Source organism: Brassica oleracea, chromosome C3 (genome assembly GCF_000695525.1).
Source record: "Brassica oleracea var. oleracea cultivar TO1000 chromosome C3, BOL, whole genome shotgun sequence".
Classification (NCBI taxonomy): domain Eukaryota; kingdom Viridiplantae; phylum Streptophyta; class Magnoliopsida; order Brassicales; family Brassicaceae; genus Brassica; species Brassica oleracea.
This window is the reverse complement of record NC_027750.1, coordinates 10,764,039-10,779,570: the sequence shown is the minus strand read 5'-3', so window position 1 is coordinate 10,779,570 and position 15,532 is coordinate 10,764,039. Positions and strand designations below refer to the sequence as shown.

At 34.5% G+C, this 15,532-nt stretch overlaps 3 protein-coding genes across 3 annotated transcripts; 2 read left to right on the top strand and 1 right to left on the bottom strand.

Moving 5' to 3' along the window:
* Nucleotides 1-1,382: 1,382 nt before the first annotated feature.
* LOC106335575 (novel plant SNARE 11-like) lies at nucleotides 1,383-3,818 on the bottom strand. Its single transcript, XM_013774130.1, has 10 exons — nucleotides 3,414-3,818; nucleotides 3,229-3,321; nucleotides 3,050-3,143; nucleotides 2,936-2,973; nucleotides 2,722-2,816; nucleotides 2,554-2,633; nucleotides 2,403-2,459; nucleotides 2,217-2,309; nucleotides 2,042-2,116; nucleotides 1,383-1,803 (listed from the first exon to the last, which is right to left on the bottom strand). The coding sequence occupies exons 1-10, from the start codon at nucleotides 3,485-3,487 to the stop codon at nucleotides 1,714-1,716; spliced, it is 789 nt and encodes a 262-aa protein (XP_013629584.1). The 5' UTR covers nucleotides 3,488-3,818; the 3' UTR covers nucleotides 1,383-1,713.
* A 1,337-nt stretch (nucleotides 3,819-5,155) lies between these two features.
* On the top strand, nucleotides 5,156-8,634 carry LOC106335574. The gene is made up of 6 exons (XM_013774129.1): nucleotides 5,156-5,390; nucleotides 6,205-6,742; nucleotides 6,823-6,966; nucleotides 7,045-7,285; nucleotides 7,503-8,003; nucleotides 8,082-8,634. The coding sequence occupies exons 2-6, from the start codon at nucleotides 6,242-6,244 to the stop codon at nucleotides 8,429-8,431; spliced, it is 1,737 nt and encodes a 578-aa protein (XP_013629583.1). The 5' UTR covers nucleotides 5,156-5,390; nucleotides 6,205-6,241; the 3' UTR covers nucleotides 8,432-8,634.
* A 358-nt stretch (nucleotides 8,635-8,992) lies between these two features.
* LOC106331840 (glycine cleavage system H protein 2, mitochondrial-like) lies at nucleotides 8,993-10,262 on the top strand. The gene is made up of 3 exons (XM_013770259.1): nucleotides 8,993-9,198; nucleotides 9,476-9,738; nucleotides 9,924-10,262. The coding sequence occupies exons 1-3, from the start codon at nucleotides 9,120-9,122 to the stop codon at nucleotides 10,050-10,052; spliced, it is 471 nt and encodes a 156-aa protein (XP_013625713.1). The 5' UTR covers nucleotides 8,993-9,119; the 3' UTR covers nucleotides 10,053-10,262.
* The last annotated feature ends 5,270 nt before the right edge of the window (nucleotides 10,263-15,532 follow it).

The following is a 15,532-nucleotide window of genomic DNA, read 5'->3' as shown; positions in this document are numbered from 1 at the left end:
TGTAGAATATTTAAAATCATCAATTCAGTTCTACTTGAAATATACTATTTGAATTTTTAACGTGATATTGTCAAGTTTGTAAAGAACAAATAAAACACATTTGGGCTTTTATGGAAAACTGAGGCCAGAGACTTAAAATGCTAAGATGAAATGTCAAGCTAAAAGATGCTAGCATGTTGAAGATTATACAATGGAAGTTTGTATAACAACAAAATTTGCGCAAATTCAATATTTTGGGTTCAAGATACTTGATTGTATAGAATAAGAAGTTACAATCATTCCATTGAATAACTTATCCATTGGATTCAATAAAACGATGATTCTCAACTGATAGAAGTCACCTCCCACATTTATTGGAAGGATATTATCCAATCATCAGTGGTGAGAGCGAGTATACTCAGTCATCCAATTGTGAAGATGATTACATCATCCTGAAAATATGCAACTAGACATAAATTAGGAATCAAACTAAACCAAAATACCAATCAAAACATTTATCTCTTACCATGATCGATATTGAATAGTTCTTCCATATTCATAGCCTGAATATCCATTAATAGATTTGAATCAATTTATCACTAATTGAATTACAAAAGAATTTGAATCACAGAGCAAGGGCACAAAAATGTTAGTATTGCATGAAAGGGATGGACATGAATTAATATAACTTGAATATCCATTAATCGCTTTGAAGCAATTTATTGCTTGAATTCTAATTAAAAAAAAAAAATCTGAATCTTAGAGTAAAAAAGAAAAAAAAATGATAGTATCGCATGAATGGGTTTGGCCATGAATTTAATTTAATTTGAAAATGGGGTTGTAAATTAATTTACGAGTATTCACGAGACTAATTAAGAATACTTATGTTTATCACGAAAATATTTGTAGTGGTTCAAATACTTTGTAAATTAATTTACGAGTGTTTATTTTATGCATTTTTTTATTCCTGGTTTTCGTCTTGTATGAGGTGTTGCAATCTTTGGAGGTTTGATCACGCCTAAAGATGAACATGAAGAGAGGTATTCCTACAATTTCTGCAGTGATAGGCAGTAGATTTTTCGACATTGTTCACTGTGATCGCTGTAGAGTGCCATGACACATATTATGCAAGTATCATAACATACTTTTGGAATGGAAATCTGCTATTAATCCGTCATACTTTTGTCATCTTTCTGATAAACACAAACAAGAGAGTAGCTGCAGCAGCTTTCTGATCCTTAACGATTGTCCTATTAAGTAAATGAATTATTCTGATATCTTTGATGTTGCGACTCTTCGCAGTAACCAAAGACGCTTTTTCCACAGACAAAAGATGGGAGTCATCCAGTTGTACAAGTTTATCGAATATAACTGAGTTTTAACTTTCAACATAAACCAGTGAAAACAGAGGAAGTAAATTATTACCAGAACACAAAACATAGACCACGTTTTTAAAAAAAATAGACACATATGATATAACACAAAAAGAGTCATTGTTATACAAAGCACATGAACAACAAATTGATGGTTTTTGAATCTGGGATTGTAAAGAAAATGAATTTGATTCATGTGACTTCTCAAATGCGCAGAAGCCAATAGCCATGGGAATAAATACTGATTAATTTTTTCAAGTGAGGCGGGTTCATCTACAGCAACATGGACTTAGGGGGAAGGACCAAGAAGCGTGCACAAGAAACCAGTATTTTGAATGCATGAAATGAGAAATCTTTGTTTTCAGTAATGGTTCCAGAGTAAACGTCTATTCATGGCTGGTGGAGCTAGGCCAGGTATGTCACGGATGTCTTTGTTGTTTGGGTTCACAATCTATCCAAAAAGACAAGAAAAGAAGATGTTACCAGTATGATAATGTGAAAACAATAACCGCGCAAATAGCTTATGAAAGGAAAGATAGCAAAGATGAGCGTAGAAGAGAGATGATATTAACAATCATAGAGGAGACAAACTTACAGGAGAAAACTGAAGAAAGAACTATGCAAGTGTTTCTATATATACATATATTTATATTATTTGAATAAGAAAGGAATTGAGAGGTATCAGGTACCTTGACGATGATGATTGCTATGACACCAATGACAATAAGGAAAAGAAATGCCATAATACATTTGTCTGTGGCCACCTGAGAGAAGAAGAGCAGAAAGTCAGTAAAAGGGGCAAGTGGGAGCTGCAGAGAAACAGGAAGTGTATAAAGAATACATAAGGAGATTTTGGGAACTGACCTGCCTACCAATTTCCTTGACCAGCTTGGAGGCCTTCTTGAGTGAGAAATGGATAGAATCGAGTTCATTGACAACTCTACTCATTTGATCGGTCTGAACAATGAAAAGGTAAACTTACCCTTAGGTCTCATGAAAAAGAATTGAGATTCAGAACAGAAGCAGCGATGGTGTGGCATAAAGACAAACCTGAGCCTTGAGAGCTGCTGAAGTATCTGTTCCCACATTTATAGTCTCCAGAACAACCTGGTACGTCAAAGCCACAAAACAAAATGAAATGAGAGTTTGCTTTTGTAAAAATGGACAAAAGTATATTCAGATAATATGTAAAAGTAGTAACCTTTTTGCCCCTTTCAATGGCTTGATCAGTATCATCCATCATGGAGTTTCCTTTATTCATTAGTTCTTGATTGGACATGTCTGAAAGGGAATAAGGGATTAGGTAGGTCTATTCATACAACAAATGTTTATTGCAATCTCATTGCACGATCGATCCTAAAGGACTTACTTGAAGCAAGTAAGACATTCTCTTCCATGTGGTCTTCGGCAGGTCCATCGAAAAGATCTACTCGCTTATTATTGCTTGCTAGATTGGATGAGTATCTGTACAATCATCATCATCATCAGAAACATGATAACAAGCAACAACTCCAACAAAAATGTAACTGTCAACATAAACTAAAACATCAAAAAAAAATAGAATAAGCGTAAGTGTCACGTACTTCTTCTTGAGAGCAACATATGAGTTTAATTCCTTAACCTGCACAAACACACAACATCACCTGAGATTAGAAAACACTCTTAGAAACTATTGAACAAACTCGAAATTGGTCAACCATGGATTGTCGTCTGTCGTTGAGCATCCGGTTAGTGTTGGCATCATTTCCACTTTCCAAGCTTTTGACTTCCCTATCAAAATCTTTAATAAGGCTGCAATGAAAAAGAACAAGGCATCATCATCATCATCATCATCAAATCATCAAAAACAGATATAAATACGAAATGGGTTTGTGACCTCTTGCAGTCACGCATTTTGTCAGTGAGCTCTTCGAGCTGCCTACTCTGCCTATTAGCATCTTTGATCTTCTCCAGCTTCTGGAATCCGTTTCTGGTCGCAAAATAAAAAAAAAGACGCAAACTTTACGGACAATAACAACAGACGAACAAATGGGAAAGATCTAAAAAAGAGAGGAATCTCACGACAAAGCACGGAAGATGTCATTGATTTGTCCTTCGAGCTCAGCCAGCTCTTCGCTAACCGCCGATACATCCATCTCTCTTCTTCAGATCCACCTAACAATGTCGACCCGCCCCGGTTAGATCCGGAATGCGAAACACCAGACAATCCAAATCGAATCAACTCGCTCCTCGTCGTCTGTGACCCTCGAACACAACAATCGAATCTCGATAGACGCGGTAATCGTAATATCCAATCCGTGGGATTTATTTTTATCTTTTTTGTTCAGATCTACGACCAATGTGGATGTCTTAAAATCGATAACGAAGAGACAGGAATCAAAATATCACGAGCACTAACTCTTTTCCTTACAAAGCAGATTTCTTCTTTTTTTTTTTTTTACCTTATTTCCTCTCGGACATTTTTTTTTTTTCCTGGGGACGACGAGAAAGAGATTTGAAAAATTGCGATTACAGATAATAATAATCAGTGGGACCCGCCACGACGTCGTTTTATCAGTAGAGAAACTCATTTTACCCTGGGACGTCGGATTCGTCACCTCTCCACATCCAACGGCTAGTTCTCTTGCAGTGCAGCTTATTCCATCATTTTGACTTTGATAACAAGATAAATCTGCCTAAACTAAAACCAAATCAAATGTTTAATTAATGTATACTACTATTTTGTTTTTATATCACCTCTACATATACCGAATCTAAACCAAACTTGGAGAGAAAAGAAAAACTTTAATCAGTTTGAAAATTAACAATTTCAGTTGTTCTAATGGAAATGGATTCATTTGTCCCAATTTTAATGACATTAGTGATACAACAATAACACTAGCAAAAACTATTACACCAAATGTCATAGTCGATACAATTCCTTAGATTCTGCTTACTAAATATACACTCTTACTGGGACAACCCTGAAGTTTTAGGAGTTATAGATAATCTAATAAATTTGGAGTTATATGTCAAATGAAAATAATCAATGAACAAGTGGATGAAGATTGATTGTAAGATCATGGATTTGATTCAGACAAAGCATTCCATAGACAATAGATGTGGGAATTTGAGGTTCTAGATAATTGTTATACACACACAAAACAAATAGCTCCAAGCAACCTTGTAGTACATAACAATGCAGTTTATGAAAAAGGAAAAAAAACATGGAAGACTTGGCTCATGGTGAGTTTCAGTGAAATAACACAAGAGTTGAACAATGCAGCTAAAAGTACACAACACAAACTGACTATAGGAGAAAGACTAATACCAAGGCTATTAGCTTATTACTAATTCACTGAACATATTAAAATGAAAGAACAATAAAGAAGAAGAAGAGTATGAATACAAGTCGGAACACCAGATTGTCTTCTTGGTATTATATTAGTAATTGAGTTCCTTAAGATGATGTAAGACCTTTGCAAACAGCATCAGATGAGGTTTATATAGCCTCCGTAGAAGCAAAAAGAACAACCACTTTAGTATCGATTTAGCACTTTTTTCTTATATTCAAATAAAATCGTAATTTGATCTTTGTTAAAATTTTCTCATTAGAAATTATTATATAAAAGAATAACCCAAAAGAGACCTAGTAAGAATAACATAATTGCAAAAAGAAAATACTATAAAGTTGAAGGTACAAGAATAGTTTCAAAAAGAGATTTTATTGGTGTTGACCCAAAAGAAAAAGAGCTTTTATTGGCGGACACACAAGAATATAAATAAGAAAATAATTATCAATGCGTCGACCAAAAAAAAAAAAAAGAAGGAAAGAAGAAGATAATTGATGTACTGTATACACAACTACCATCAACAGTTACAAAGAAATTATTATGCAGCAGCCATTGCTATCATCTCTCCCCGTCGTCGTCTTCATCCATTTCTCTCTCTCTCTCTCTCTCTCTCCACTAAATGCAGCTACCTCTTTCTCTTTATCCCTCTTTAGCTCCCATTTTCTCATGAACTTTCTCGCTGCTACTCCCACCAATCGTCTTGTCGGTGAGTCTCGCGCCTTCCCTGAATCATAGTTTTATATATGGTTTGATTTTATATATTTTTGTTTATGCATGATGTAGATTCTAGGTTCAGTCAGATTTGAAGGTGATTCTTCCTTTGCGTTTATGTTATTTCGTTCTGTAATTTTGAAATTCGAAGATGGGTTCTACAGGTTTACACAACCTTCTAGGGTTCATGAAACGTAATCTGGTGTTTGGATTATTTTCTGTTTATTGTTGTGATTAATCTGCATAAATATGGCAATTTTAATTATATTATAAACAATCCAAAAGTGAAAGTGAAAAAAATAATTATTCGGCTATCCTTGAAATGACCACGCTGAATTACTCAAAGATGATTGATGAATCTATGGATTGGACTAACTTCAAAACAAACCTAGAACACTTCTTAGTTAGACTCTTCTTAGCTTAAATGTTTGTATAGATTTTTGACAGGACTACAAAGTTATTTAACTTTCTAAATAAGTAATAACTAGCAGTTTTCATGACTTCTTGCAGCTTAAATATGCGTGCTGACTTTCTTTCTAAAAAGCAGAGCAGGATCTGGTCACATGTCTATGAAACATTAGTTTAGCTTCAATTTTTTTTGGAAATTATATATAAAAAAAAAGATTTATTAAAGTTCTTAGAGCATGATTAATGGAGTTTCTTAGACTGGAGTTATTTAAGAGCGGGTTCATAGCTTTTTTTTAGTTAAAAGAGACGGTTTCTTATATTCTGCTAAATCATGCTCTTATATCCCTCAAAATACGAGTATCATAAGCATTGATGGAATCTGTTTTTTTTCGTTGTTGCAGAGCTGAAACGGTACGGTGTTTTCTTTCAGTAACAGCTATGACTTTGGGAGGTTGGGGTCAGAGATTCATCCAAGCAGCTTCCTCTGAATCAGAGTATTCTGCTTTGGACTTAGAGAGAACCCACCACTGTAATCACATGAGTCTCCCATCATCTTCAAGCCCTTCTCCTCTCCACCCATTTTCACTCAACATCCAGCACGCAGAGAGCAATGCCCCTTACTTCTCCTGGCCTACTCTCACCCGCCTCAACGACGCAGTGCAAGACCGAGCTAACTACTTTGGTAATCTCCAGAAAGAGGTTTTGCCTGAAATTGTTGGGAGGTTGCCTTCAGGACAACAAGCCACCACCTTGCTTGAGCTCATGACCATCAGAGCGTTTCATAGTAAGATCCTGCGCCTGTTTAGCCTCGGTACAGCGGTTGGGTTCCGGATCACAGGTGGTGTGTTAACGAATACTCCAGCGATTCTTGTCTTTGTTGCTAGGAAAGTTAATAGGCAATGGCTGAATCCAATGCAGTGCCTTCCTTCTGCTCTTGAGGTTGAGTTATCTTCAACACATAGCCTTTTTCAGATATTTGATCAGAGCATTATATGGTAAGTAATATGTTGTCTTAATAGGGTCCTGGAGGGGTATGGTGTGATGTAGATGTTGTGGAGTTTCAATATTACGGTGCACCTGCTGCTACACCAAAGGAACAGGTTTATAATGAACTTGTAGATGGCTTGAGAGGAAGTGATCCCTGCATTGGCTCTGGTTCTCAGGTATGTTTTTTTCTCTGTTCTCCCTCTTCTGCAAACCGTTAAGTCTCAGTTGTGTGTTGTGTGTTCTGTGTTGTTTAGGTTGCAAGCCAAGAAACGTACGGAACCTTGGGGGCTATTGTTAAAAGCAAAACCGGTAACCATCAGGTTGGTTTCCTTACTAACCGACACGTCGCAGTTGATTTGGACTATCCAAGCCAGAAAATGTTTCATCCTTTACCTCCAAGCCTTGGACCGGGCGTCTACCTCGGTGCAGTCGAGAGAGCAACATCTTTCATCACAGATGACCAGTGGTACGGCATATTTGCTGGCACAAATCCAGGTACAATGTCATTGCTATATCTCTGTATCGTTCTGTTCATGAACCGTTAAATTCGGGTTTATCATAGGCTTCCAACCTAAAACCAGTTGATGATAAGTGGATTGATCCTAACCTTTTATATATTACTTAAAATTTCCTTAAATTCCCAATGTGGAATACTTTATCTCTAATAGCAACCTGTATATCTGGACCTCTGACTCTTTATATTCCAATGCAGAAACATTCGTGAGAGCAGATGGTGCATTCATTCCATTTGCAGAAGATTTTGATACGAGCAATGTAACCACGGTGATAAAAGGCATAGGTGAGATAGGCAACGTCCAAGCCATAGACTTGCAATCCCCTATTGATAGCCTTATTGGGAAACAAGTTGTGAAAGTTGGAAGAAGCTCTGGATACACCACTGGAACCGTAATGGCTTATGCATTGGAATACAATGACGAGAAAGGGATATGCTTCCTCACGGACTTTCTGGTCATCGGTGAAAACCAGCAAACGTTTGACCTTGAAGGTGACAGTGGAAGCCTTATACTCTTAACGAGTCCGAACGGTCAGAAGCCACGACCGGTTGGGATCATTTGGGGAGGGACAGCTAACAGAGGGAGACTTAAACTTATAGCTGGTCGAGAGCCAGAGAACTGGACAAGTGGAGTTGATCTTGGTCGGCTTTTGGATCTCTTGGAGCTTGATCTCATCACCTCTAACCATGAGCTTGAAGGTTTTAAACTCTTCTTCTCAGCTATTCTCAGATAGTTTTTTTTAACTTATTCTAAGTGGCTTTGTGTGCTTGAAGCAGCTGCTGGAGAACAGAGAAACACTTCTCTTACAGCTCTTGATTCAACCGTTAGCCAGTCATCACCACCCGATCCGGTTCCATCAGGAGACAAACAAGATGAAAACTTTGAGCCGTTTATCCCGCCTGAGTTTCATATAGAAGAAGCTATCAAACCAACACCTGAAGTAGAGGAGCATCTCTTCATTGCTCCTTTGTTGTTTAACGAGTCTGCTTCTTCTGGTAGTAAAGCGCAAGAGAAACATGAAGTTAATGATCTTGTCGCTTTGAAGAACAGTTCCGATGAAGAGGATAGCGTATCGTTGCATCTAGGTGAGCCGAAACTAAAGAAACCAAAGTTTTATATTAGCTGAAGCCGAGCAACGTGGAATAGTACTCAGAGGAAGTAAAGCCAAATTATTATGTTGTAACTGTGCATATGTAGTATTATTATTCTTTGTGGACGGTAATAACATTTCCAAGACACGTATCGAGATTGTAGCAAGATTGCATAAGCTTTAATGTTGTATGAAATTCAAAGGTAATTATACCATTACCCAAATGGGACATTAAACCCCAGAGATAAAAGCATACACAACATCTTCATCGCTTCTTTTGGCATCTTGTAGTGAGGATCAAAGTGGAACAGATTACAACGCATAAGGAGGTGTGTATGTGAGTTCTCTTGTCCCCAAGCGAATGGATACATGATACATCCTTAACCGTGCCTTCTTAATAAAGTTTGGATTTTTATGATCAGAATGTTCAAATATTCATGTTATTCTATATGGTCTAGTGTCACAATCCCACAAATGTTGCTGTAGTGGGGTTGTTGACAATAAATTGGCCCACGAGCATAATCATTTCAGAAAGTGATATTTTATGGAACAAAAAAAAAAAAAAAAAAAAAAAAAAAAAAAAAAAAAAAAAAAGAAGCAAACCCACCAAACCCCTTTCTCCTAAAGAATATTAATAAGCCGGTCGGTGAGTGCACTCCCTCTCTCACTGTAGTTGTTGTGTGTATCTGCGTTTTCTCTGTGCTTCGAGATCTCGACGAAAAAAATGGCTGCAAGATTCTTGTGGGCTTCCAGGGTCGCTTCTCATCTAAGGATCTCCATCGCCCAACGAGGGTTTGCGTCAGGTGAATCACTGTCTCCTTCTGATTCGTTTCTCTTGTGTTTGATGATCTATTCTGTTTCTCTCTCTCTGATGGTTGAATCTGAGATTGTTTTTTTATTGCAAGTATTGATCTTTGGTCGTTTTGTAAGATCGGTACCGTGATGTAATGATTGGTTTTGTTGTGGAACTATGTTCTGTCTGAAACAAGATGTTCTGAGACCATTTCTTTTTGAAAAGTTTGAATCTTTGCCATCTAACGTTACTTGGTTATTCTCTTTTTGGTCCCTTTTTGTTTATAGTTGTTTTGAAGGATCTGAAGTATGCTGAGTCACATGAATGGGTGAAGATTGATGGGAACAAAGCAACCTTCGGTATAACGGATCACGCTCAGGACCACTTGGGTGATGTGGTCTATGTTGAGTTGCCTGACTTGGGACGTTCCGTGTCACAAGGTGAGAGCTTTGGAGCGGTTGAGAGTGTGAAAGCTACCAGTGATATCAATTCTCCAGTCTCCGGTAAGGTGGTTGAAGTCAATGAGGTGCTGAGCGAGTCCCCTGGATTGGTGAGTTCATTTGATTCTTGGAAAGTTTTGGCTGATGTGAAAGACTTAAACTTTGAGAAACTTGATGTCACTGTAAAAAAATGTAGATATTTGGTTCATCGACTGATATGATTGTTAAACATTGTGAGCTTGGAGGTTCTTGATTATGTGGTCTCGAGCTGAGATTGTTTTGTTGGGATTCACAGGTGAACACGAGCCCGTATGAAGATGGATGGATCATAAAGGTGGAGCTGAGTGATGCAGAAGAGGCAAAGAAGCTGATGGATTCTGACAAGTACTCCAAGTTCTGCGAAGAAGAAGACGCCAAGCACTGAGCTTTTTTTTTTTTTTCCTTTTCTTCTGGAAGTTTCCATTGCAACATAGATTGTTGTTTTCTTAAATGAAATCTTGATCTATGTAACAGGGATGAATCAAGAAAATCCTGAAGATCTCCATCTCTGCTTCTCTTTTTTATGTTTTTGAACTCTCTATTGTTTGAATAATGGTACAAAATAACAAGCTTTGGCAGTTGCATTGATTTGATCTTTCATGAAGTTATGACTCTTTGTTTCTCACTTGGTTTCTTTACTTCAGGAAAGTACTAATCTGGGCAATCGCCAGGATGACATAAGCAAAAACGTAAGAAACACTAATTATTAACTGAAACATACAGTTTCACACAGTAATTCCAAGATAATTGGCAATGATTATACCTAAAAGCTTTTATAGTCTTATAGAGGTAATGTTAATTATTTGTTGCCATCAAAATCATCTTTGATCTTAGTTTTTATTTATTTTCCTGAAATTAAAGAATTACCGAGTATGATGGACTTATCCTCATTTTGTTTTTTAGAAACTATGGACTTATCCTCATTTCGTCAAAGCACTGAAACTTATATTTCAACCACCCTACAAGCGCATTTGTTTTTTCTCTGCTTCTGTCAGGAGAGCCTCTGCTGTGCTCAATTCTTTGTTCGTTTTGTTTCTGGTGCCTGCTGGTACTGGCTTTTATGTTTTCCGTTGGGGTTTTACTCCCTAAGACCATCTCCAATGTATTCTCTTATTTTTACCTTTAAAATATAGATTCTTTAAAATAGAGATGAGTTTCTTTCCAATGTATTTCTCTATTTTTGCCTCTATAAAAAAATATTCTCAAAAGATTCTATTTTAATTTTACAAAAGATACATTTTGTTTATAAAAGTTGATAACTAACCCTATTTATTTTTAATTTTTAAAATATTTTCATAAACTTATGAATTTTTTTAAACTAAAGTTTTGTTAAAAGACTATTATGTAAATAAAAAATGTTATTATACTCCTACAAAAACTGTATTTCTCTATAAATATAATTATTTTGGTTATAAACTATAAAAATTTGAAAGTCAAAAGACTATTTTGAAAATAAAAAAGTATGACTCTATAATAGAAGAATGCTATTTTTCTGCTATAAATAGAGGAAAAAATAGTAATCTCTATTTTAGAGGTGGAAATAGAGATGGAATGGAGCACTTTTACCTTTATTATAGCATATAGAGGTAAAAATAGCTAGGAGTTGGAGATGCTCTAACCTTGACCTTTTGGTCCCCCAGTTTAATGAAGTATTTCAGTAGTGTTAAAAGAAAGAAAAAAAAAATTATTCTCTTTTTATTTTATTTTCCGAAAATTTTACATGTCACTCTTGGTTTATATTAGTATATACGATAGTTACATGTCCCGAAAAAATAAAATAAAATGAATAATTAATAAAATAGTTTATTTTTACATCTTAATATGAGTGAAATATTTAAACATTAATATTTATAAACAGAGAAAATAGTAAGTAAATTATTAGAAAACTATAAGCCGATATTTTTTTCTGTTGACCGGTCAAGTCCGTAGCTCTCTTCAGCGTGGCGGTGCCTTGCAATCAGCCTGGTTCCGATAGCAAGTGCAAACTTTTGTACTCGCCCTCTTGGGAATGACACATGCGCCTCTTACAAAATTAAGCGGTGGAGCCTTGCAATGACGGTCACATTCAATCTGTTTATCACAAATCTTAGGCGGTGCCACAAGGAGTGGCAGTCCTCGACAATCACGGTCCAGTTTTTCAGCAGCTATTTTCTCTGTTGGAAAGTGATTATGACAAAACATATATAGATCAATTTTCTACATTGTAAACACCATAAACCAAACGCATCTTAGCATCTATAATTTTTTTAATAATTTTGTTTTGTGTTAAACATTGATGACTAATAAAAACCTTTTAAATGCAAAAGGTTAGAGCTTGTAATATTAGAATACACAATGTGGAAACTGAACCCAAACCCAAACAAAATTTATAAATTCCAATTTGACTTCAAATATCTATAAACCTAAAGTTCCGGATCTGATAGAAACCGAATTGAATTAGTTCCAAAATCTGAATGCCCATATGTAATACACATCATGCTTAGAAATCAAAGACATGCTTTTGGGAGACTTCAAAAACTATGTTAAAATTACCTGTTGAAACCACCAAAAATATCACTAAGAAGATAATGAAACGAACAATATTTTCACCCTTAGACATGTTTTCTTTTATTTTTAACTGATTTTTTTTAAAAAAAACTGTTTTCTTTAACTGATTCTTTATTGCTTGAATTTTTTATGTACCTCTAGTCATATTATTGTATATAGCTAAATTTTATTTCTAAAGATAGAAAATTGAGTCCGTATAAAATGCCTACAAAACTGTTAAAAGAACAAAAATAGAATTAATAGACACCATATATTTTTCACCTCATAAAACTTCAATATTTTTTTTTTGTCTGGGAAGACCCTTTAGTTCAATGGTTTGACTAATAGTTCATTAATGCTTCTACACCAGCAGATTTAGGTTTCAATTTTCGGAGAAGGCGATTTATTAAATAATTATGCAGACTACGGAAGAAAGACTTACAAGAGATCTTCAACATGGTGTAAATAAACTCAGTCAGGCGTGATCTTCGTAGGACGGATCAGGTGATGCAGTTAGACATAGATCCTTATATGTAATATTTCTCATAATTGTAAAATCATAACAAACCAACGTTAAAAAAAAAACTTCAATTTTCTATTTATTTTAATTTTCCAAAATATAATTGGGATATATTAATTTATCGAACTCTCATTGATTGTTCAATAATTAATACTCTTTTCCATATTTTGAAATTAATCCAAAAGTGATTTGACTAATATGTGACTGAAATAGCATACAAATAAATAAGTTTAAAAAGCATAAAAATAATATTATATAAAATTATTTAAAATATATAAAAGTCTCTGAAATTATCTTTAATGATACGTATAATCATTTTATATAATTTTATATAATACCTTGGATACAAATAATAATATTTTAATTAATTAAAAATCCATAAAACATTTGTTACTTTGAAAATAATAAACATATAAAATCAATAATAAAAAAACAATTGAGTATATTAGTTATAAACTAAAAAGTTAAATAGTAGAAAATAAAGTAACACATAACATTTTCTCAAAGCTTTTGTTCGTCAATCTTGTATTGATTTGTTGCACCTCAAACTCTCTACTTCTACTGCCTTTTTTGATAGTAGAAAATATCCGCACTATGCGCATACATTGTTTTACAAAATCTTCATTATAATAATTCAGATTATATTATACAATATTTTTTTTACAACTATTATACAATATATAATATACAAATTTGCCTTTTTTATTTTGTGTAATATAATATGTGGATATATATATATATATTGACATTTATATATATTTTTCTTTACATATATAGAAATGATCTCTGTTATAATATATGAGGTGGACGCTCGGGTATCCATTAGGATTTGGTTCGGTTGCGATAATGAACCTGAAACACGACCATCTTCGTCTGGTTCACTAAACCGAAAGACAACACAATATCTGCGAAACCTAAAACCCATAAAGGGCAGCCGAAGCCCAAACAATTACAAACCAACACTTTAAACTAAGCAAGACCCGTGGACCGCTGGTAGCACCAACAAAACAGAAAAATCTAAATGATAGAAAATCTACAAAAGCTGTTAAACGGGAACGCCCCTGGCCAAACAACCGTAAAACCACTCCATCCTAGTACAACGAGGCAACAACTCAGGACCCAAGTAACACAAGCTTCACAAATCGGTAAGAGAGAATCCTTCAGATTCAATCAACCCCCGGAAACAGCAGAGTCGTACACGACTGAGAAACACCAAAGAATGAAGCCACACCAAAATCAAATCTGCAGGAGATTTGAACAAGAAACTAGGAGCCAAGCCTACCTAACCCGGAGCACCAAGAACACATACACGAACGACATAGAGATGGATCAGAGGAATCGACAACAAACTCCATCCACTTAGACAAAGAGCGTACTACACAAGAAGCTCAAAGATATGCAACACAATAAAACTCACCAAATCTAGGCGTAGATTTCTAAACAAAAACTTTGTGGCTAGGCCACACCATGAATCATCAGATCCAGAGCTTTTATCAAAAATCTACGACTGATCCAAAGTTTCATTGATTTGACCAAAACATATCTCTTAAAACTGAGTTTTAGTCACGAACTGAACTAGAACTAAGCAAAGATGAAGAAATACAGAGATTGGGATTGGCGGTGGTGCTGAACGAACCACCACGCGCCGGTCGTCGGAGTTCACGCGTTAAGATAAGGTTCAGACGTGGAGAGAAAATGAGTATTTGTTTTGATTTTTTTGCCCCATACTAGATACAATCATACAAGTAAAATGATCACAAGTAAATGTCCATAATAAAAAATAAATGTCTAAGAAAAATATCTGTAGAATATTTTTAAGGGATAATTTGCAAAATACCCTATTTATGATTTGAAATTTGATAATTGCATTTTCTATTTTAACTTTTGAAAAATACACTTTCTTAATTATGAATTGACTTTTTTACCCAAGATATAATTCGAAATTAATATATAAATAGAAATTAATAAAATAATATCATTAAAATTAGATAAATATGTGTGATGAGATAAATATGTTATTTTACCATTTAAATTTTACAATAACAAAGATAAACATGTGAATTATGACTTGTTTTGACTTTATCATGATGTTTATACAGATTTTCCTTTATTTTATTTTCTTCAACTTACATAAACAAGTCATGTTGCTAAAAAAGAAAAGCAAGTCACGTTTGTCTCTACAAAATTTTCATCTTCTCTACTGGAGCCAAGTAAGTTCTAGCTAATATGATGTATTCGGATATGTTTTTTTTTTTTTGATTTTGAATATGAAAAAGAATTGCACTGATTATTATTCATCGGTTTGTTCTTTTTTTTCACGTGTCATGAAAATCCAATAAATATGTTTGAGCCAATGATTTGATTCGTGTATCTTACAATTTTTTTAATTTATGTTGTTTATATAGAGATGGAGTACAAGATTCAAAAAGGAAGTAAAGGAAAAAGAAAGACAGAGGAAGAACAAACACATACCAACAGTTTAAAGTCACAGAAAACATATGGTGTTGCTTGTATTGAAGTCTTATCGAAAGATTACTTTCATGTGTATATGAAAGAGTTGGAAGAAATTCTGAACAGTGGATTCACAAATAATTCCCTAACTCTAACGATTTTTTTTTAAAATATTTTTTTTTAAAATTGTTTAATTGGAATTGACAACTGGGCAATTTGGTAAATTTATATATAGATAAGTGTATTTTTCAAAAAGCTTAAACAAGGGTGTATTTTTTATATTATATTTTTATTCAAGTGCATTTATCCAAATTTTCCCAATTTTTAATAGAAAAGTAAATTAATATTAAAATGAAAACTATTGATAC

Excerpts from the sequence above, each read along its gene's own strand:
- LOC106335575 (XM_013774130.1), bottom strand. The coding sequence starts at position 3,487 with ATGGATGTATCGGCGGTTAGCGAAGAGCTGGCTGAGCTCGAAGGACAA. Across the intron at positions 2,460-2,553 it reads CCATTGAAAGGGGCAAAAAG|GTTGTTCTGGAGACTATAAA; the intron begins GTTACTACTTTT and ends TTGACGTACCAG. Across the intron at positions 2,310-2,402 it reads CAGCAGCTCTCAAGGCTCAG|ACCGATCAAATGAGTAGAGT; the intron begins GTTTGTCTTTAT and ends TTCATTGTTCAG.
- LOC106335574 (XM_013774129.1), top strand. The coding sequence starts at position 6,242 with ATGACTTTGGGAGGTTGGGGTCAGAGATTCATCCAAGCAGCTTCCTCT. Across the intron at positions 6,743-6,822 it reads GCCTTCCTTCTGCTCTTGAG|GGTCCTGGAGGGGTATGGTG; the intron begins GTTGAGTTATCT and ends TTGTCTTAATAG. Across the intron at positions 6,967-7,044 it reads GCATTGGCTCTGGTTCTCAG|GTTGCAAGCCAAGAAACGTA; the intron begins GTATGTTTTTTT and ends TGTGTTGTTTAG.
- LOC106331840 (XM_013770259.1), top strand. The coding sequence starts at position 9,120 with ATGGCTGCAAGATTCTTGTGGGCTTCCAGGGTCGCTTCTCATCTAAGG. Across the intron at positions 9,199-9,475 it reads CCAACGAGGGTTTGCGTCAG|TTGTTTTGAAGGATCTGAAG; the intron begins GTGAATCACTGT and ends TTTTGTTTATAG. Across the intron at positions 9,739-9,923 it reads TGAGCGAGTCCCCTGGATTG|GTGAACACGAGCCCGTATGA; the intron begins GTGAGTTCATTT and ends TGGGATTCACAG.